The sequence below is a fragment of the Marmota monax genome, unplaced genomic scaffold (genome assembly GCF_021218885.2).
Source record: "Marmota monax isolate L192 unplaced genomic scaffold, Marmota_monax_Labrador192_F-V1.1 WCK01_AAM20220418_F8-fsc00133, whole genome shotgun sequence".
NCBI classification, from domain to species: domain Eukaryota; kingdom Metazoa; phylum Chordata; class Mammalia; order Rodentia; family Sciuridae; genus Marmota; species Marmota monax.
This window is the reverse complement of record NW_026694821.1, coordinates 2,193,969-2,217,577: the sequence shown is the minus strand read 5'-3', so window position 1 is coordinate 2,217,577 and position 23,609 is coordinate 2,193,969. Positions and strand designations below refer to the sequence as shown.

The 23,609-nt window shown below is 41.6% G+C and overlaps 1 protein-coding gene across 1 annotated transcript in view; it reads right to left on the bottom strand.

The window, feature by feature from the left end:
- Chn2 (chimerin 2) overlaps positions 1 to 21,468 on the bottom strand; it is a 147,779-nt gene extending 126,311 nt beyond the window's left edge. The window contains exons 1-3 of the mRNA XM_058573152.1: positions 21,430 to 21,468; positions 9,102 to 9,157; positions 616 to 682 (exon numbers count right to left, since the gene is read on the bottom strand). Coding sequence (XP_058429135.1) covers positions 616 to 682; positions 9,102 to 9,157; positions 21,430 to 21,468 — 162 coding nt within the window. The remainder of the gene's footprint in view (positions 1 to 615; positions 683 to 9,101; positions 9,158 to 21,429) is intronic.
- Between the last annotated feature and the right edge of the window lie 2,141 nt (positions 21,469 to 23,609).

Below are 23,609 nucleotides of genomic sequence, written 5' to 3'. Positions count from 1 at the left end.
CAGTCCCCGTGGGATTGCTGCAGGGGCTGACGTGTAAATCGGTTAATGTGGAGCACAGTAAGTACTGCATACACATTAGCTCTTATTACTAGGAAAAGACTGACAATAAGTAAATAGTCAGACAGACAAGCAAATAACACTCTTTTAGTGTAGTCAAATTTCAGGTCTGGACTCTCTGAGAATGCACTGTCTACATTTTTTGATGGAAAATAGAGCTGAGGTTAGAAACTGGTTTTCAAGCTTTCAGTATTTGGTTGGCTAGGCCACATAGGCCACGTTCTCTTAGGAGACATGCCTCATCTGGGGCAAAGTGCAACCTGCTTTTATCTGCACTATTTTTCAGTTACAGTTTAACCAGGTGAACAAAATCCTGAAGCACATTTTTAAAACCCCACCTGTGCAACCAGTGCTATGCACCTGCCCCTCTTCTCCGATCCCTGGCCATACCAGAATCTCACCTGACCTCTGAGCCTTAGGCCAGACAAACTATGGGGTTGTTATAGGAGCAACGGCTGTGGAGGGGTCATGTCTGCTTTCTGTTTGGATGGTGTCTTCCTCCATTTTCTGCTGCTATAACACAACACTAAAGACTGTTTATCAATAATCGAAACTTACTTGGCTTATGGTTTGGAGGCTGGGAAGTTCGAGAACATGGTGCTGGCCTCTGGTGAGGGCCTTCATGCTGCGACATAATGTGGCAGAAGGGCAAATGAGCATGTGTAAGACCACGAGAGGAAACTGGGCCCAACCCATTCTTTTTACCAGATAACCATCCTATACCCTTGATGACACATTAACTCACTCATAAAGGCAGTGCCCCAAGACCCAATCATCACCTCTTCAAAGTCCCACTTCCCAATGATGATATGGTGGCAATGAAATTTCAACATAAGTTTTGCAGGGGACATCCAAACCATAAAAGCAGCACATGGTTGGCCTTCCCAAGGCCCCGACTTCCTTGTGGCTATTCTTTCTCAATTTGGATAGCTCCACCCTGTCCCCATTGAACAGGTTACAGTTGTCAAGGTTAGGGAAGAATGACAGAGCATGTGTTGCAATGCCAGCAATTATTCTTTGTTTCTCTAAAGCCTGGAATTCAGAGAATTCCATCTCTAGTAATTATAAATAATGGAATTCACATATTTAAGTTAGACCTTAAGACATAAAAATCTCCTGTGAGATGAAAGAATCTTCTCAGGAAACTTTTTCTATTATCAAATACCACTTCATCTTCCCTTCATTTTTCTCATTCCACTTTCATCTGAACTTAGGCTCTGGCTGTTCCTTGATGGGTCTTTCCAGATCTGCTCCTATGTCCCTTGTCTCCGAGCTTCTGAACCTGGTAGCAGCTGGGCCCCCAGAGCCCTGCCTACTACTGCCTATGAGTTCACCTTCAAAATGTCTAAATGGATTCCAGATGCACACTTGGTATTACCTTAGAAGTTCGAAGTACTCCAAAAGGAATTTTTTTTTTTGAAGTGGGAGGGGGTCAGCTATGAATGTTGGTAGATCAAAGTACTTGTCAATAAGAAGGAAGTATATTTTATAGATAAAAAGCACCTAACATTTGGTTTTATCTTTAGGGGAAAAAACACTTTTTTTTCAATTATTTTGTCAAAAAATGTTTTCTAACATTAATTTTACTATAAGGCTTTCCCACCTATACCTTAGTGAGTCTGAAACCAAAGCAAGACTTGCTCAGGACAAAACCACATCAAGAAAAAAAAGCTGAGTGCATTAGTGATCGAGATGAAAGCCTGGGAGAAAAAAATGAGGGCAAAGCCCTTTATTCTTGGTAGTGTCAATATTTAGGGGGGAAAAGAGACCAGTGGAGAGGGCCTAGGATGAAAAGAATAGATATATTTCTTGCCAGGGAAGAAACAGCCTTCTGATTACTACTATAAAGCCAATTAAAGGGTAATGAGATTGATTTTGCTTGTGGCTCCTAGAATCAATCTCAAGGATTTAAGATATCTCTTGCCTGGACGTCTTGAATCAGTAGAGTTTTCATGTTCCACCAAATGCACTTTATTTTAAAACATCAATTTTCAATGAATAAAAGAAGAAAGGGGAGAACAGTGGAACAGTAGAAAATCCCCGTAAGTTTTTCCTTAAAACTTGATTTAAAACATTGAGAATGGTTTGGAAAATCATTCAGCTTGTTCACGTCTCCCAGACATGCCTGAGACAAGATCAACGCCTACAGCTGCAAAACTGAAGGCTAGGTGTGATTAATAAGAACTTCCAAGAGCATAATGAAGAAGTGGAATGCTGCTGCAGGCTTCAAAGAAGAATTTTACAAATAAAAGTGAAAAGGATGGAATGGGTAGATATTCAGGAGTACCAAAACCAGGGTGAAAAAATGCACAAAAAAGAAGAAAGGGATATTCTAAGCGGTATTTTAAAAAGTGAATACAATTCACTGGAAGATAAAACGTGGTAGAGAGGTGCAATTGCAATTGAAGCTTGTCATTGTCATCTGACTCTGTCTAACCTCTGGCAATCAGGGAAAAAGAGGATTCTGATCAAAAATGCTGAAAACTTTAGTTCCACCATCCACTTCTCCATAAAAAAACAAAAACAAACAAACAAACAAAAAAAAAAACCAGAGTTCCCAATGGGTTTATTCTACGGCAAGGGAGAAGGGAATGAAGTTGCATGAGACAGGGAACAATTTGAAATAATAGTATGTAATTTTATTTTCTTTTTTGGGAGGGAATTGCTTTTTATAATACCGTATTCACTACAGCGATTTTGAAAAAGACAAACGACACCAAATCATGTAGAGTCACAAAAGAATTTCTGCTTATTTGGTGTATCCTTTAGGTAATTCTAGTGGAATTTAACTTTAAATTATTCATGCAAGTAAATCTTAAACATTTTGGCCTTTTGGGAAGGCCAAAAAGAAACGTGGACTATTCCAGGAAAAAAATATTAGTCTGTGTTTAAGTAAGTACCTTCACAACTGCCAAAAGTCTAACTCATTACCCTAATAACAGCATTGAGTAAACCTGATCTGTTATTAGTAATAGTTTGAGGATTCTAAATTCCTTACGTTAGCGATCTCTATCTTTTTTTTTCTTTTGAGTTTGCTCTATATTTACTGATCACCCACTATTGTTTGGCCGTGCTCCATCCAGAGATATACCTATGATTAAGACAGTGGAAGTCTCCGGAGCATGAATTCTTCTGGAGAGAAGTACACACAGAACCATTAAATACATATGTTAAGAAAATATATTGGGGGCTTATTAGGTGGTCCCCTTATCTGTGGTGACTCTTTTTGCAGTTTTTGTCACCCACAGTCAACTATGGCTTGAAAATATTAAATGAAAAATTCCAGAAATAAAAAATCCTTCAGTTCTGAATAACTTGCATTATAGTATGTTCATAATGTTGTTCTATTTTTACTATGGATTGCCATTGTTAACATCTTACTATGCCTAATTCACAAACTAAACTTTATCACAGGTATGTATATTTAGATAAAATACTAACATAATTCTATTCACCATTTTGGGTATCCACAGAATGTTTTGGAACATATCCCTTGTTAACAAGAAAGGATTGTTGTTCTATAAGCAAAATATTCTTAGAGAATATCTAAGAGTTAGGGAGTTAACTAGCACACAATAAGGAGGGCAAGGAGGGAAGAATAGAGAAGTTCATTACATTAGACAAAGGGGAATGAAGGGAAGGGAGGGGGAAATGGGAATAGGAAAAACAGTAGAATGAATTGGACATCTAGTTATTTTCATGGGGTTTAGGAAGTGTCTTTATTATTGGCTGACATTTAATCTGAAACCTGAAAATGCAAAGAACCTGAGACAAGAATTCTAGGCAAGAGGCAGTGCAAAGGCCCTATGGTTGCAACATTGTGGTTTGGGTGATAAACAGGAATAGAGGCTAGTAGGGCTAAAAGGCACTGCAATCTAAGAAGAATGAGACAAACTGCTGAGTATGGCAGAAGGCAGAAGGCACAACATGGCTTGTAGGCCTAGCAAGAAGTTTTGCTTTCTTCTAAGATTAATGAGGAGCTACTGAAGGGTCTGATGTATATATAACAAAGATGATTTTGGCTCCTGATAAATGGTGTGTGTGTGTGTGTGTGTGTGTGTGTGTGTGTGTGTGTGTGAGAGAGAGAGAGAGAGAGAGAGAGAGAGAGAGAGAGAGAGAGAGAGAATAATGTTGGCTGCAGGGAAAGTGCCAATCAATTCAGGCAAGAACTGATGATATGGAGCTGGAGGCAAGTGGGTACATGTGAGATAAATGTGGATGTGAAACTGTCACTTAGAGAAGAGAAAGGACTGAGGGGAGTCCAGGCTTCCGAGGTTGGGTGCCGCTGAATGGAGTGGCCAGGTTTCTTTTGAAGGCTAGGCCCATGATGGCCTGTGAGGCATCTACCTGCAGAGGTCAAGCACACAGATGCACAGAGGTGGCTGCAGCCCACAGGGAGGTCTTAGCTAGAGAAACAAATTTGGGAGTCAGTTTTCTTCTGCACAGTTCCTGGCAGACCACCCAGGCACACATTTGGTAATTAATAAATGCTTATGAAGTGACTGGTGGATAATTGACCGAAAGGGCAAGTGAGAATTTTGCATCCTGGAAGACGTCTTGAATCTCTTGGCAAAGAGCATCCAGGAAGTGCTTGCAAAGTGCCAGGTGCTGCAGCAGCTCAATTAATATTCATCATTGTGGATGCACAATGAAGAACCTCAAGGAAGCAGTGAACTGCTATTCCAGTGGCTGACCCTGCCCGGCTTAGCTGATGCCAGGCCCACTGTCCAGCTGCCTGTACCTCCTGTCCCTCAGCCTCAGGATCTTTCCTCTTGGTGGCTTAATTCCTGGCCCAGGCATCTTGCTTAGTTTTCTCCATTGCCATTGTCTGTGTTCTTTTCATATATATATGACAATAGAATGTATTTTGACATATCATTCATACATGGAGTACACTTCTCATTCTGTGGTTGTATAGGATGTGGAGTTATGCTGGTCTTGTGTTCACGTATGAGCGCAGGAAAGTCATGTCCGATTCATTCCACTGTCTTTCCTATTCCCATTCCCCCTCTCTTCCCTTCATTCCCCTTTATCTAAAATTTTGCCCAGCCAGACTGCGGCATTTGGTGGCCCGTACAAGGAACGAACCCGCAACCTTCCCTCCCTGCCCCCCTTATTGTGTGCTAGCGCCTGCTATCAGAGAGAATATTCAGCCTTTGTTTTTGGGGGGACTGGCTTATTTTACTTAGCATGATAGTCTCTAGTTCCATCCATTTATCAGCAAATAGCATGATTTCATTCTTCTTTATGGCGAGTGATATTCCATTGCCTAGATGTACCACATTTCTTTATTCATTCATCTGCTGAATGCACTGGTTGGTTCCATAGCTTGGCTATTGTGAATTTACTGCCATTTTGTCCTTCCATTCAGGGAATACTGCCATGGATCCCACTGTCCCCAGTGACTATCTCAGAGCCTGCTCTCCAGGGGTTGCGGAATCTGCCCTGAATCTTGTACATTAACTAAGTTTCTATTATGGGCCAAGAACCACAGTAGACACTTGAAATATTTACAGCAATCCAGAAAACTAGGTGTTTACCTTTGGCTTCAACTTCCATCTAGCTGGGAGAGTCAGTGGTTGGCTCTGAGACAAATAGCTAGAAAGCGGTGGAGCGAGAAGTCAAGACAAGTCCAAGTTGACGCTGCAGCTGAGCTCCCTGCCCTCTTGGGCCTGCTGGCTCCTGGGGTTTGCCTGTGGAATCCGTGTGTACACTCATCTCACCTTGCTCCCCACTGGAGTCCCCGGGGAGGGTGGTACCTAGGCTGACAATCAGTTACCAAGGCGGTTGGCCTGCAGCTTTACCCTGGAATGACACTGTTTCCTCCTCTGCAACTGCGGGCTTCACTGGGCACTCATTTATCTTGTGAACTGGAGGATCCTCCCCTGAGAGAGACCCACAGACCATGGAAGTCACCACAGAGACAACAGAGGATGGGGGATACTGCAACAGCCCAGCCAGGACCAGGGAAGAGGTGGCAGTGGGAGATGGGCTGGTGACTCTGGAGGAGGGCAGAGAGCTGTGTATAAAAGGACGGGGACTCTTAACTAGCTATAGCTAAGAGGGCAGATGAACTAGAAAAATACACATCAAAAAGCCATATTCATTGTTCAAACAAAATAGCCTTCACGGCTTTATGTAAATGCGTTATTAAAGCTTCACTCTCTGGCCACATGCTCTAATGGGGAGGCTTTCTGTCTTCATTAGGCACGTCCCTGAGCAGCCAGCTGTGTACAGGCAGAGACTTTGACTCAACGCCGTCGCCAGCAGGAGCAACAGTTTCCCAGCATCCAACAGGAAATAGTGCCTCTGCTCCCCAGAGGCCAACCCCTGGGAGGCTCAGGAGTTGGGACAGGAATTACCTGCAGTTCACATTCCGCTGGAGGACAAAGTGCATGTGGCTGCTTCGACTGGGGCTCATCCCAGCTGCACCTGTTCCTCTAGCTCACTTGACCCTTCCTTGACTGACACCTGGCTGGCTGGCTGGGCCCCACGCTGCCTCCAAAGAAGTCAAGCTGACGAGTACCCATTTTACAAGAGGGTTTGTGTCAGAAATGGGACATGGAATTTCTAGAGGCCAGCTACCTATGGACCACGCATCAATCAGGTATCCCTGATGAAGGAGTTGAATTGAGAAAGGTGGAAAGATTTGTTTAAAAGACAGATGAGAAGGAAAGACAGGCCACGCGTGTACCATATCCTTTAATGACAGCATTATGGTGTCGGCCACTCAGTAGAGACATGGTGGCTGTGCTCAGGTGATTAGGAAACTCATTGGTAAAGGAGGGCTTGGGAAACTCCTGTGGGCCACTGGATGTCTGAAGCGCTTCAGCAAGGTGACTGCTGCAACAGGCACAGTGAGGCTCAGCCTGGAAGTTTGCCTTTCTACTAAGAGTCATGAAGAACAGCTGAGGGGTGTTATTTATGTGTAACAGCGATGACTTGGGCTCCTGTTGATGAATGTGTGAGTGTGTGTGTGTGTGTGTGAGTGTGTGAGAGAGTGTGCGGGTGTTGGCTGAAGTCAGGGTGCCAAGAGTCAAAGCTGGAAGACCACACAGGAGGTTGCCGACCTGCACCAACTCAGGGAAGAAATGAATATGGCTTCCTGGTCCTGGAGAGCAGGCACACTGGAGATGTATTTGGAGGTAAAACTGTCACTGACAACTTGTAAAACTTGAAGCCTAGGAAGAGTGGCTCTGAAGATAATCTGAATGTGCCCGTCTCCTCTGCTGATGTTCCACCTGACTCAAAGGCAGAGTGACATGGCCACAAAGTCCTCTCTCTCTCTCACATACACACACACACACATGCCATCCACACGAGGCAAGACTTTAAAAATGTGCTGAGTTACATTGTAATTCTGTTTTCTTTTCTTATGACACTAAAAATACTGAAAGTCAAGTTCTTAACTGTATTTCCAATACCTAGACCAAAGCTAAAATGAACCAGATCTCTGTATCCATTTCCAGAACATATGATATGAACCAATGGGTGACTGTTGACAAGCCCAGGGTCTCAAGCATTGGTGCCCAGCCTTCCCCAGGGAATTTTTGTTCATGCCCTTAGACAGAGTTCTCAGCTGTGTTTGAATTTTACAAATATTCTTTCCCTCAGATACCTAAACTCTCTATATCCCGGCACGTGGTTGTAATTTTTCTGATGGAGAAACACTAAGAACAGTACTGGAGGAGAGCTTAGGGACTCACTCATTCACAATGAGTCTCACTGAAAACACACTTACTTAGCACATTTCATATGAAGATTGATATTTATCTTATTTTCCCTGTATTTGACTATTATCAAATATTCAAAGGACAGTAGACTGTATAGTTAGTGACAGGGCAAGGTCAGACTACCAAATACATTGGAACTGATCCTGGATTTTTTTCATAACCATCAATATTTTCTCCTCTCTAGTACAATTCCTGGGATGAGAAACTCCAGTCCACTCTTCACTAAAATCAAGTTTACTTGATGAATTTCACTGCTCTTCTACAAGAAGTAAAATTTTTTTGTAGAAAAATATATTAAAGAGTGATGTCTGCTCTTAAGTTATTGATAGGAATGTATGCAGATCTTTGAAACAGGTTCAAAACCAGACCTGGAGAGTACTGAAGTTCACAGATGAGTCTCAGGAGTGTTGAACTGGAATCTTCCCCCCTGACAGGGCACACAGGGTACTTTAAAGGCTCTCTGCAACTTTATACTTAATCAAAGGAATAATAAAACTGAACAAGGGCCCGTGGGCCTTTGGTTTGAAGGATATTAGTTTGGCTATTGAAGAAACTGATCAGGATAAAAATAGGAAATAGAGCCTCAGTCCTGCCTTTCAGCCTCACTCCTGGTACTTCAGGCGATTAGGAAACTAACTAGTGAAGGAAAACTTTGGAAACTTCTGTGAGCCAGTTAGGCTGTTGATGAGTCCAGAGCATTTTCTTAACACTGTTACCTTTTTGATTATGAACACTTAGAAACAGTATATTAACATCTTTTTTAAAGTTTTTTTTAAATTTATTTTAATTCTCTTGTTTATAAATAGAGTCCATATATTTTTTAAGCAATCACCAAGATTAAAAATATGGCCCCTTTTCATGTAAGGCCTTATCATTTTAAAAATGTCAACTAAATATGACAAATAATAAAACTTGCTAAATATGAGTGCCCAGAGAACTCAAATATTTCTTATTCTTTGTATGTGCTCTGCTGGAAACATTTCAACATTTAAGAAGTGCTAAGAAATCCAAACTACAGTAATAATAATAATAATAAAACAGAATACACATTCTGAGGGAATTACAAAGGATGCTTGATTTACCTCTGCCATGGTTAAAAATGTACGGCTTCTGATTTAAATGAGTTTGTAAGTACTTTTATAATAATGCCTGATTTCAAAATATAGATTGTGAAGATGTTAAATTTGGTGACATGTTAACAAACACTAATAGAAATCAACTCCCAGGAAACCTGAAATCCCTCCAGTACTAACTCAGCGCTGACAATTCATCATATTTAACAAGGTGTATTGGAAATAGCCGTGCACTGACCTCCCGAGGACAAATGATCCTCTTGGGACGAGGAGCCTCTTGCTGTAACTGATACACTGCCAAAAAAAGGGAAAAGAAAGATAATTGTGATTAGAAATCAACAAAACATACCAACATGCCTTCAAATATTTTTACCTAGTTCTTCTCCAGAACTGTAAATATATATATATATATATATATATATATATATATATATAAAGTTACAGACACATTTTTTAGACTGGATAAAATCAGGTCATTTATATGGAAATGAGTCACTGTGAATGTAAACTGGCAAAATTGATTTTTTTTATTCTTATAAGGCCAATTTAATTTCATAATTGTTACTGGCATTGTTCATTTTATGGCTTTCTTGGAAGGCTAGATACAGCTAAAATTCTTTTGACTATTTTAGAGATGAAATTCTACTTGTGAGTACTTGAGTAGTAAGATCATGTAATAGGATTCCTGAATGTAAATGCCAATGCCTCTTGACACTGCAGGGAAAGAACCGGCATTACGAGTGCCATTTTCTGAAATGTTACAGTTATGTGCAAAGACGACTGGTTCCGAGTGAATAAGCGGCACCAAGTCATCCTCCTGTCCCTACCTTTGTGTCTGCCTACCACCAAGGATTCCCAGCCATCTGACCACCTCCCTTCTACCAGCACCCCTCTTCCCTTGGCCCTTTCAAACCTTAAATAGTAGTAACTCTCTTCTAACCTGCTTCAATGACACACTTTCAGGCTTGGGCATGGAGAAAAGCCAGTAATTATATATAATACAACTTATCTATTATTTGTGATTTTTTTCAGAATACAATGAATGGTTTTCCTGCTGATCAGTTCGTTTTCTATTCTTCCTTGTCTCTTTCTATTTCTATGGTGCTGAGGCTGGAGCTCAGGGCCTTGCAGATGCTAGACAAGTGCTCTACCACTGCGATACATCCTCAACCCTGATCACTTCTCCTAGAGAGAAAAGCTACCCTATCAAAGCTGGTACCTTTGATTCTAGTTCCATGAAATCTGAGGTTGAAAACCACCATGATGATCTTATCTTCAGAAACTTGAAGAGGCAAGAATTAATTTTATAGAATGAATCCTTGAAAAGTTAAAAACTAAATCATGGAAAGCCTTTGTAGAAACTGGGATAAGCACAAATGTCTGATTTATTGTTAGGCGTAAATTTTTTTTAATTGAAGGGCAGACAGTCATATGAATATAGGTTTAAAATTCTAGACTGGGAGCTGGGTTTGTGGCTCAGTGGTAGAGAACTTGCCTAGCATGTGTAAGGCACAGGGTTTGATTCTCGCACTGCATATAAAAAAGTGAACAAAATAAAGGTCCATCAATGTCTAAAAAATTTTTTAAAAATGCTAGACTATATTTGTATTATGGCTCCCTGATGCCTTCAGCTCAACATGGGGTTGTTTTGTTTTATTACCTAATTAAGTGCAGACAACCCAGCCTTAGCACAGAAGAGAAACAATCTAACACTCTTTTGGATGTTGTAATGTGTCCATTTCTAAGTGTAGATTGTCCAAACTAATGATGGTGCACATGACATAGAAGGACAATTGTACCCACATCTGAAAGGAAAGCAGAGTTCAACATAGCCTTTTGAGAAGGTCACCAAAATGACAGACAAATAAAAAGGTGGCCTCTAAACACCTATCTCCCCTATCTGATTCAAATGTATGATATATGTATGTGTAACTAATTAAAAAAATAAAATAAAATGCAGCACAAAGGCTCTGGCCAGACACTGATGCCCTGCTCTTCCCAGTCTCAAAAAAAAAAAAAAAAAAAAAGCCCACAGGTCCAAGTAGACCACTCTATGGGAAGTGGGACTGGGTGCAGGAATGATGCACTGTTTTGCACATGAGATCATCAACCTGTGGGCACTAATTATTCAGCTGTGTTGTGATTTTCTGTTGGCTTCTACAGCATAGCCTGGACGATTTTCCTCTTCTGTTTTTTCCTCTCTTATACCTGTGGCTGATTCCTCTTCTGCTAACCCATTATCAAGGGAGATCCCCAAAGTCTCTCTCAGACCCTCCTCAGGTCTTATTCTCTTCCCTCTGCCCAAGGAATCTCCTCTACATCTACATTTCACTTTTCACCTACATGCAAAAGGCTCCCCTGTTTGCTCAGAACACTCCTCTAAGTGTCAAGCTGAATATGGAGCCTCTCTTAGAGATTCCTCTTGCGTTTCTTAAAAGGATCTCAAAAAGTATTTATTCAAAAAATAAAAAAGAATATAACACAATGAATCCCACTTTATATATGATTATAATGCACCAATTAAAAAATAAATAGAAGGGTAACCAGTAGAATAGAGGAAGGGCGTCAGGGGGAGGGAGGGGACGGGGAGGTACTAGGGACTGAAATGGTGTGAAATCTGTTATGTGCATGTTTGAATATATCACATTGAACCACACTTTTATGTATAAATATAATGCATGAATAATACATAACAATTATTAAAAAGAAATCAAAAAGGATCTCAAGTTCAACTCATCAAACGTTGGACTCATGATATTTCCCTTGAAATCTAGGTCTCTTCCAAAATCCTGGCATTAGCAAAAGCATAACCATCCATGTGATTTCTCCACCAGCATCCTCAAAACCATCCATGGCACTTTATGTGGCCTGTTTTTCATCAATGACAAATGGTCAATATGCTTTGTCAAAGTGTCTCAGCTCTGTTCACTTGTGTCCATCAATATCTCCTACACCCTACTCCAGGATCTAGACTCTAACTCCCTCCAGCCTGCTCTCTCCCTGATGGCCAGAATAACTATTGGACAATGTCCATCAAATCATGGCCCTCCCTGCTCAAAAGCTTTATGACCTCCCATTGCTGTTGGACATGACCAAAGTCTCCCACATAAATGGTCTTGCCTCTGACCACTTCTACAATCTCACCATGTATCATGCTCTCTGCTCAGCCACATTTAGTGTCCTCTCCATTTCCTAAATGCACATGCACCAACCTCAGATCCTTTGTACGTGCTATACTTTTTGTCTACAGTATTCTCTTTTCCTCCCTTTCTACCTTTAGTTATCTGTCCCTCATCATCACGACTTGAGTTCAAATATCATCTTTGTGGAGGAGTCCCTCTTGACACCCCTCACCCCAGATCCAAAACCATCTCCCTATTCTGTGCTCTTATAATTTCCTGTATTTTTCTCTATGTCACTTATCTCATCACCATTCTGTACTTATTGGTGTGATTTCTAAAAAAAAAAAAAAAAAAAAAAAATTCTGTTTCTCCTTCCATGTTGTAAGTCCTGAAATGAGGAAAGGGATCATGTTTATTTGTGCTTGGTTTAGTAACTTCAGTATTTTTTGAAGTGCTTTGAATATAATTAAAGAGAAAACAATATGCCCTATTTTTAAGAATCCTAGCAGCTTTGGAGGGAGATTCAGAAATTAGAAATAGTCTTATGGAACAGGGCAAAATACAGAGCTGGCATGATACCACCTGTTCAAGGCTGTGGTCACCAAGGCCCCTTAGAATGGAATACTTAAGTGAGCAATGGTGTATCTCCCACTGGACGCCGTGCCGGGGTAGTAAGGACTGGGGAGACTCTTGATACGATGACCTGGGTGATATTCAGGATGTTCTTTGTGAGTGAAAATGTCAAGGTAAAGGTATACAGTCGGTTCTCTGAATCCATGTGTTCCACGTATGAGGATTCAACTAACCACCAATTGAAGATATTTGGGGGAAAAAAATGCATCTGTGCTGAGTATGTATGATTTTTTTTCTTGCCATTATTTCCTAAACAAAGCAGTGTCACAATTGTTTACATAGAATTGACATCGTATGAAGTATTATAAGTAATCAAGAAATGATTTCAAACGTAAAAGAGGATTTTGTTTGTTATATGCAAATACGATGCCACTTGTTGTGGGACTGGAGCACTTGAGGATTTGGGTACCTGCAGGGTGTCCCAGAACCCATCCTGCGTGGACACCAAGGGATGATTGTATACCTATACCTACAGGCATGCACACACACACAAACCCACCCCGACCTTCAGGTATTATATATATACATTCAAGAAAGGGAGTAAAATAATAGGTTTGTATTCATTTTTGCTTGTATCTGCATAAATAAGCTCTGGGAGGAACAAGGAAGTAAAAAAAAAAGCAATTACCATCAGGGGATGAAAAGAAAAAAAGGCAGAAGTGGAAGGAAGATTCCCCAATGTCCATATTGTTCTACTGTTTGACTTTTGAGCCACACGTATGTATTTCTTATTCAAAACAAGGCGGAGAGGCTGCTGGAGGCAGGGTCAGAGAAGCCTGCTGGTGGAGGAGGAAGCTGACGGAGGACAAGGTGACCAACGACAGAGAGAAGTGGCTGCCTGGAGCCCTGTATCCCTCCTGAGTCAGGGTCAGCACTGCCCAGCTGCGTAGGCTGCTGCTGTTAATCAGTCTAATGGGAGCCCAGGGGCCATCTCCCAGAATCCCCAGAGTTTGGGCTCCAGATGGACTGCAGAATCCACACTCATCCATCCTTCTCTCTCTTTCTTTTGGTAACCGGGATTGAAACCAGGAGCACTGAACCACTGAGCCACATCTCCAGCCCTATTGAATTTTTAAAAATTTTGAAACAGGGTCTAAGTTGCGGAGGCTGGCTTTGAATTTGTGATCCTCCAGCCTTAGCCTCCTGGGCTGCTGGGACATAGGCCTGGCAGTGAACTCCGTTTTTTAAGGAGGAGGCCAAGATGTATACCAGTTTTAAGAGAGAAGCAGTTTTAGCTTAGCACTCCTTTGCAATTCATAACAGCAAATATGTGAGCATCTGCTATATGCCAGACACCACAGTCAGCATTATGTGTAGACTCTGAGGATGAATGGAGAGGCAGGAGAAGAGAAGAGACAGCATACTAAGTACCTGCCATGTGACAGGAGCAATATTTTATTGAGTTCTTTCTTTCTCTCTCTCCCACAGAAAACCAACTTCCTATCATTACCATTTTCATTTCTCAGACAAGGAAATAAGAACAGAGAAGTTAAACATTTGTCCCAGGGCATTGGGCTAGATGTAACCTTTTGATCCCGGGACTTGGTTTATTGTGCCTGTGCCTCTGGGCCTTTGCTCTTGCTGTCCCTTGGACTGAGTTGCTCTTTCTCAAGATACCCACAAGGCTCATTCACTGCTTTCATTCAGGTCTCTACTTAAATCTCAGCTTGCAGGGCTTCCCTGACTTGTCTATAGAAAATTCCACCCACCACTCTGCTCCCTTCTGCTTCTTGGTATATCTCAGAGTTCAACACCATTAGCACCGCTAACAGATAAAATATAAATATTTTACTTCTCTAGTTCTTACACTACCTCCCTGAGTATAATGAAGCCCTCTGAGGGTGGGGACTCTTGTTCTGTCCACTGAGTATCCTCAGTGTCCATGAAAGAGCTGGGCACAGAGTAGGTGCTTAATGAATATTTGGTGAAGAAATGGACTCCAATAGCCCATGGATTACAGCCTGTGCCTTCGAGGAGCCTGACCCAAGGAGGGGGATGTGCTTAGAGAAGCAAAATCAAGGTGGGACCTGAGCTTTAATGAGGAGGAAAGGAGGAAGCTGTTCTGTTTGCTCGGGGGCTGGCTTCCTGAGGGGAGAGGGACGGGGCTCCCCTGGAGGGATTAGTGGGGCTTTGCAGGTAAAAGAGAAAGAGGATTATGGGACAGGAGGAAGAGCATCAGCAGGGAAGGAAAAGGATGTGCCAGTTGGTCATTCAGAGGCCAGTGTGGCAGTTGTGCCTGGTGTGCAGTGTGCAGAAGGCCCTGTGGAGCTGGCCTAGGGACACTATGCTAAGGAGCTCAGTGCTCTCTCTCTGTCTGCAGGAGGAGGCAGTGACATGTTTTTAGCAGGAAGGTGACATCACTAATCTGTTTTAGGATAACAATAAAGATAGAGCCATTTGCAAGATTAGGAACTGCCATTTTTCTGGGCACCTACTATGTGCCAGACATCTTATGTGCATCTTCTCTTGAATCATCCCCCAAAGCTACCACATAACTATTCTCCCTCACTGATACAGCAGTGGAGGTGCTGCCCACTTTGAAGACACTCAAGATCACACAAATAATAGGATTAAGTCAAAATTGAGATACAAATCCTGGTTTTCCAGAACTCAAAGTCTGTATTTCTCAGCCTCAGCTGGTAGTTCCCTACAGCCGGACAGGCCCACCTGGGCTGCTTGCATTAGGATCTCCATGAAGCCATCATGAAATACAGGTTCCCAGACTCCATCCCTGGAGATGCACACTCTGCGAGTCTGACAAGGATCCTGATTTCTGTTCTTTTTCAATCTCCTCAGGAGATTCGAATGTATGTCCAGGGGCAGGGGACCAGTGCCCTTTGCCTCTCTGATTGGGGGAGGGTGGGGCGAACCAGGAGACGGGGAATAGAGAGAGAGCAGTACTTCTCGTGTACACAAGGGAGATCGTGAAAGCATGAGTTCAGGTGACACTGGTGGGAATGCAGTAGAGAGAGGGGTTGATTGCCCAGGAGGGTAGAAGGACTTGACCACAAACTGAATGGAGGGAAGGGGGAGACTGAGATGCCAATAACAGAAATGAGGGATGCATTGGACCATCTCTGGACAGTGCCTCTCCCATGACAACAGCCTAAGTCCCAGCACTCTTCTAGGCCCTGAGGATACTGCAGTGGACAGAACAAAGACCCTACCCTCAGAGAGCCTCACTATACTCAGAATAGGTGTTCCTCTAGGAACCCCCCTGAGCCTTAACAAAGAGAAATGCAGTAGTTCACCAATTGCTCAATCCAGAACAGAACCAGACAGGGGTGACTTGTAAGAGGAAGTGGGAAGATCCCTAAGCAACCCCCTAAAGCCAGGATCCCTCAGTAGCAGACATTATTAGTTTATTGCTTATTTCTTAGTCATAAGGTCTGAGAACCTGTAAGATCTGCTCTATGCTGTTTCAAGCAACAAAAGTTGGCAAATAGGTACAGAATCCTATTTTCCATCTGGGTTATGTGTCTGTCTATACAGATAATGAGAGGGTAACCAACTGCAATGAAAACCAAATAAAAAAAACAGAGCCCAATTTTCTATCTTAGCTTCAGATGAGAGCCTGCCCATTATTTTCAGGATTAGCTATACCAGAACAAACATCTGTGAAAAAAAGTTCTCCAAGGCATGTTTAGTATAACTGAAACATGTCACATAACCCCAAAATGTCACTTCTTGAACTTTCTTTGTGCGACAAACACATTTCACAGCGAAATGCAAAAATGAATGTCACTTTCTAGGTGGTTCTATGAGCAGAGAGGTGATATGATGGAATTTGCTTCTACAGCAATGTTCCAAATATATTCCAGGCACTCCCTAGCCTTGGGCCCTCTACCACTCAGGAGAGAATTCTTAGCACTGGAGAAAGCTGATTGGCAGGGGTGGTGGTCACTGGGAGATGTGGAGGTGGAGGAGAGCCCAAGATTCCCAAGACAGGTAATGTAGATTTAGAAACCCAATATTTTATTTTTTCTTCAGTAAGAAAACTTAACCCCTTCTCTTCCCCTGGGAACAGAATCAACTTATTCCTGTGGAAGTCCTATAAAAGCTTATGGCCTGGGCAGTGCCAATATCTAGCCAGACCCATCAGTTCCTAGGAGAGCCCTCAGGGATGGTCCCCATAGTCCACTTCTTTCCAAAGGGGGAACATGGATCACAGAACTGAGTCCAGCCACATGATCATGACCCTGAGCCAGACCCACCCTGCTCATTGCCCATGCCTTCCTCTAAGACTTTCAGGGAAAATACTCCTGGATATAAGCAGGGAATTATCGGTGTTTTCCATGTCCTCTTGTTTCAACTCTGTCCCCCAGCATATTCAAAGAGAAAATGTCATCTCAGTGGGATTTACTTCTCTTGTTCAGTGGCACTGTGACAAAACCAAGAATCAGGCTTGCAGTGCACCAAACCCAGAAGTACCAGGCATACATGTGCATAAGAAAAACCTGTGGGGTTCCCTCAATTGCAGCTCACTCAACTGTTCCCATGCGACCATCAGCGACAGGACCAAGAAATAATGAATGCAAACTTCCCCCAGGTGATCCTGATACAGGGCGTGCACTTCAGGGTTGCGAGCTTCCAAACTCCTATTTAGGAACGCAGGCACAAGCTGCAACTGCTTGGCCTCCTGCCTGGGACAGTCTCATGGGAAAGTGTCAGTCAGGCATAGCACCTGCTGCCCAGTTGGCATTTGGCATCTTCAAATAAAAAATCTTTCTGAGTATACCCAAGATGGCTGGCTTTTGAGCCTGTCTGCTTGGGTAGTGTAGTTCATATAGTTCTGGCTTAAATTTTGAAGGTGGTTTCATTGTTATTTTTAAGCAAACTTAAAAAGTAGTGTTTTGTCTATTTATTTTTAGGGCATCAAACCAACTTTTTCTGGGTGACTTTCTCAATGTTCTGGAATTTGGTCTTGAGATTTGAGGATTAGCTGAAGACATGATTCTTTGGGGTAAGATTACTCTGTGGAAACAGCTCAGTAAATGATAGTGTTAGCTTCCAAGCAAAGGACAACAGAGAGGGCAGGAACTTAGGGCGGCCACATGACACCATAGCTCCTTGAGTTCATCTTATGTACCCTTGAGGCCCCAGTGTCTGACTTAAGGCAGAGACTTAATAAGCACTGGTTGAATGAATGAATAAATTAATGAACATAATATATAATTTGGGAGAACTGATTTCTGCAGCTCCTTACTCTTTTTTTCATAAGTTTATTTTATTTGTTATTTTTTTATGTGGTTCTGTGGCTCGAACCCAGTGCCTCACACATGCTTGGCAAGTGCTCTGCCACTGAGCCACAACCCCGGCCCAGTTCCTTACTCTTTTGAGCTTCAAAGTGTGACATCTGTGGTTACTTGCCCAGCATCCATGTCCATCTTCCCCTTTCCAATATTACTCCAAGTTTTCCAATCGTGTTATACAGGATTGGTTCTTCCCCGAGTTCCAGGGGAGGGTCCTGATCAATCTAGGAAAGTTAGCACACCCCAACTCCCCCATTCACAGTGATGGACTCCGGAATAGGTAAGCCAGGTCTATCAAGGCTGAAACTTAATTCTGAGATATTACTTGAAGTGTTAATTAAGCAGAATGTCTCGCTACCAGCTGCTCTTGAAAGAGGAAGCAATAGGGTTATTGGTAGCTATCTGGGGATCAGAAGGGAAGAACATGCTAAGAATGTACCAAACATAGGAAAGTGGAACAAATGAAGGAAGAGATAACATAAAGGACTGTGGTAATGTTATTTTAGTTGCTGGAGCAAGTTATGACTGAAGCCACTATCTCTGGATTTTTTGCTTAAGTCAATCAATGTGATCGAGTGGGGTATTGTGTAACTTAGAGCCAAGAACATTGCAAATGGCATTACAATTTAAAAAACAGCTTTTTAAACTCAATCATTAGAAGTACACCAATTTTTTCTTAGTATGTTATCATAATTGGGATTAATGCTTCACAATAAATATGTAATAGCAAATAAATGAAAGTTATAGTCAGTAATCATCAATGAGAGCAAAGATATAACATTAGTTTAGATACTAATGAGTTTGCATTAGTATCAAAATTAATCTCTCAAGGATGATTTCTGAGCATTTCAAAGAGAAATGCAAAGGCTATTCTTGAGGTTCAGAATGGATTTACCAATAGGTTATTTCAAACGGAACAAATTTAATGTTCTGATAGCTTTTTTGGACTTTCAGAAAAAATGCTATTGTTTTAGCATATTTAGATTTTTAGAAGTACCTCACTCATTGTTGATTCCTAATATTTATCTTCTGGCCTTCAGAAAGTGTTTGCTGCAAGAACAAACAAATTAATGGGAGATGGTCTTGGGAATGAGATGGCGTACTGTGAACCTGATAATAATAGTATGAAATACCTTTGTAAGTGCTCCAATATCCCAACTCAAAGAATTCATGCATTCAGGACAATCAAAAGAGAGTTCTTTCTTAGTGGTGTCCTGTAGGGCATTGATTGGTATATTTTTGGTGCTGTGAATGACACTCTCCTTATTTTTGGAGATGCAGATCACTAGGGGTTCTGAAAAGAGCCTGACTGACCGTTAGCTGGGTCAAGTAAAGAGAAACTTTTTATATGCCATTATGTTTGTGTTAAATGTCCTAAGCCATTCCTTTCTCCTAATAAAGTTTTATGATTCTAGAACAAATTTTAAAAATGTAATTTAGATCCAAAAATCAAATTTAAACCCAATAGCCAAGGGTAAAATGATGTTGTGGACATGTAATTAGCAATGTTCTTTCTAGCTTCCTTAGGACATAAAAGTGCTTTTAAGAGATAAATTAGGTGGCCCAAGGTCACTTAGAAAAAGACGAAATAAATTTGAGCCTATGCCATCTTTTCGCTTCAGTAAAGCTCTCCATGGTGGCATTTACTCAACAAATATTTATTGGGTAGTTAATGTATGCAAGGTTGTGTGCAAGGCCGGGCAAGTCATGGAACACCCAGCACCTCTCTCTACAGGTATTTTGTTGATTTACTGTCAGAGCACTTCACACTCCATTAGGAAACAAACAAACAAAAACATCCAATTACTAAGTCATTAGCAGTGTCATTTAAAATCGAAGATGGGAATGCAGAGCGCAGGATTGCAAGGGCCCTTAGAGACCTAGCACAGCCCCTTTATTTCACAGATGGAAGAACAGACTCGTGCAGTAAAGAAAGATCGAGGTGCCTCTGTATGTGCTGATGTGGGAAGACAAAAACAAGATATTTGAGAAGCTGAAACAAGCAAGCTCAAGAACACAAAGCAGCATTCACCACTTGGGCCAAACAAAGTCCCAGCCACAGATGCCTTGGTGCTAGGCTTTTTTTTTTTTTTTTTAATAATGGGAAGGGAATGCCTTAGAAAACTGATAGAGGCCATCCATGGGGAAGGGAGAAGGGGCATTGGAATATGAGTTGGAGGCTGGTTTGTGGGTTACAGGAAAATTTTATTCTTTATTTCTCTAATGTTTTATCTTCTTTGCAGCTTTGTGTTGCTTTTGTAACAAGTAATCTACAGGTGTGTGCTTGTGCATATGTATTTATAATATACATACAGTCACACATCACTTAATGAGGGGGATAGACAGGAGCTATGCATTGCCAAGTGAATTCAATGATATGCAGACATCACAGAGAACATCCCCATAAACCCACTTGGTATGGCCACTACACGCTTGGGTTGTAGAGTATATACTATCCTGTGTACAGTCCACTGTTAACTGAAGTGTCATTATGCAACACACATCTATATCTGTCTATATTTATATGGATGATAAATGTGCATATATGTATATGTACACATGCATATATAAATACATAGGAAAACGTCTTGGAGACTTTCTGGCTGTGGGTCAGGCTTCTTTCTGGGTCCCACTCTGGATAACAGTTCACCATTTTTTGTGAAACTTCTGCACAGTTACTTAGCCTCTCTGAGCTGTGGTTTTTCTTATATATGGGATGGAGATAATAATAGTACCCATCAATTAGGGCTGTAATAAGAATCTAAGGTTCAGTCGCTTAGTACAGTGGCTAGCACAAGGCAGGTTCTCAATGGACATTAGCAATAACAGCAACATCAGTAACCATATTAATAATTATTTTTACAGCATATTATTTTAATATTTATATTATAATACTTTATATTATTTTTACTGGTACCTAGTAGAGCCGAATGAGAACCTGCCTCCTCTGGCCCCAGTATGGTTGGTTTCCAACCCACCACACTCCTCCTTCTCTCTCTGGCGAATTACTGAGTCAGGAAGATGATACCAAGAAAAGAGAACATGAGTTTGAAGTGATGACCATTGTTGTCTTCATGAGGGGAGCTGACTGGGCCACTGATACTCAGATATGACCTCTATTCCTAAGGAGTCATCCTTAGCGACCAAACATTATTATTTGCTGTTAATTTTTTAGCAGATAACTGCATATGATACTATAGGCTGAATTATGGCCAAGAGCATAATTTATGGAAGTCAACATATTTTTCCTTTGATGACCAAATGTGCAAAAAATAAAAACAAAGCCCCATATTGAAAGTCAGAAGGTACACCTCCCTTCCAAAAGCATTCCTGAAGTGGGTCTTGGAGGTTGTAGAGACTCTGCAACCCACAGTATATTCTCTACAATTCCAGTCTTGGAGGTTGTGGGCGGGGTGCTGAGTTATTTCTTTCCTTGGTGGAAAAAGGAGGGTTTCAGGTTTTGGTGCTGTGGTGTGGGACTGCGTGTGTTCCATAACACTAGCCTTCGAGAAGGCAGGCTGGCTAGATTTCTGAGGAGGCTTGCATTTCAGGTACTCACAGTATGATTTCCATATTGGAGGCTGGTATTCTTCAGCATCTAGGGAAAAAAAAAAAAGAAAGAAATCACTCTGCAGGTCTGCACATCAAACTGTCAACAAGTGTCTTCTCTGGAGGGGTAACTGTCAGCAGTACTTGCCATCCAGTCCCAGGGGACTTTCCACTAATTTAGGGGACAGTTCCAGGCACGAGGAAGGGAACGTGCATGGCAACCTTGCGGACCCAACACCACTTTCTTCAGATCTCTTACTGTGACAGCATCAATTGCCTAACAATTTTCATAGAGCCCAGTAAATCAAAAAAGATTTTTAAAGCAATTAACTTGATTGTACCCTCTAGTAATCCTTTCAAACACTATTTACTCAACTTGGCATAATAAACATATAATTTACCTCACAGTTTCCAATCAGACCTTTAGCCCATTTATTAAGATTTGAGGGCAAGATGCAAAGTGGCAAGTATGGAATATTAAATGTGGAAAGTTGAACAACCCAACTCACTGAGCTCCTAAAAATCCTGGGTCTGACAGCAGAACACTGATGATCCAATTGGAATTGCATTATCTCCTTGAATTAACTCCAATGTGTGACTTAGAAAATTTTCAGAAACCTCTCAGCAATCAGAGGTGTCAGAGCAAGAGAGTTACAGCAAAATGGAGAGGATGAAATTGGTATTCATCACTCCAGAAAACAGACAATGGGAGAAAAATCTGCTTGTTCAGTCGACTCAACAACCCTGTGCTGACAGCTGAGCTTATTATTCTGATGCGGTGATTATAGAGTCCTCTTGGCTCACAGCTATGAAGACTTGTAAAATATACTCCAGCCTGATAGCCAGGGGAGAGAATTCTTTGCCCCAAATCACAAGGCGTAGATCTGCCGGGCACATGAAGAGTTCTCTAATTCAGCTTGTGTTATCCTCCACTCCCAGGAAACCCACAGCCTGTCCCCACAGGGTCCCCATCCTTGGCTCCTTGTCCTACTTAACCTCAGGCAAGCAAATGGCTTGAGAGCGTTTTCCTATTTGAGAAAGAAAACTAACACAAAAGTGGTAACTTTTCCCAAATCCCACTTAGTTACACTTGTGTAGCTTATATTATTTTACAATGAATATCTTGCTCTCTGGGCCCATCATATCACAGCACTCAACTCAATGCCTGCAAAGGTCAATTCATATAAATGAGTCTGTTGCTACCCATGTAGGGTCAGGAATCCACATATGAATAATCAGCTGCGTAGCCACACACACAAATACAGCACACTGATAATGGCTTATGCTGTTCAGACTCAGATTGCTGAATAAATATAGGTGCTCACTCTTAATACTTTTGTCAAATTATCTTATAATAGTGAGCTTGTAATTTAAATGATCAATTAATTTCATCCCATATGTAACAAACCAATTTTAATGGGCTAATATGAGTGATTTTTTAAAAACTATTTTAATAAAAGAAATCAATTTGCTAAACTTATAATAAAGTTCTAGAATCATCTATCCCATGTTACCTTACCAGAAAAGCCAGACCCTGTGTGTTAAGTGTGGATGACATCTTTGAAAACATTTTTTCAAAGATAAAGATAAACACACACCACATGGACACATTGCACAGAAATGTTTATCCATCTACCCCAAACTATAATGTCTTGTCATTTCAGAGGACATTTATTCTATGAGGCAAGTACAACCCACAGACTCCAAAATGGTCAGGACTGTTCATGACCTAAGCACCACTCTCTACATATTGGGAGGCATCCCTAAGACAGAGGAGGTAGTCAGTCCCCTTTATACAGATCTTTGAATATAGTCCAGCTGCTCAGCTTGGATCTGCTGAGGTTTTCTTACCTAAAGCCAGAAGTTTAAATAAATGACCTCTCACTTTCCATTTCAGTCTTATTGTTCTGAGAAAAACCTAGGATTGGGTTTCAATGGAAATGTTTGGGCCTTAACCTAAATTTGATAGAGGCTGCCCTGAATGTTTCATAAATCACCCTCCCCTTTCCAGCTGCTCCCTATTGGTAACACAACGTGGAGGTGAAGAGAGCACCTACAGAAACTGGAAATTAGAACCCTCCCTTGCACAAAATCCACCCCTCCATATTGTCCCTCTGTGCTACAGTAAAATTGAGCGCCCTCCTGTGGCCTAAGGCACAGCGTCATCTGCAGCGGCCCACGTCTCTGACT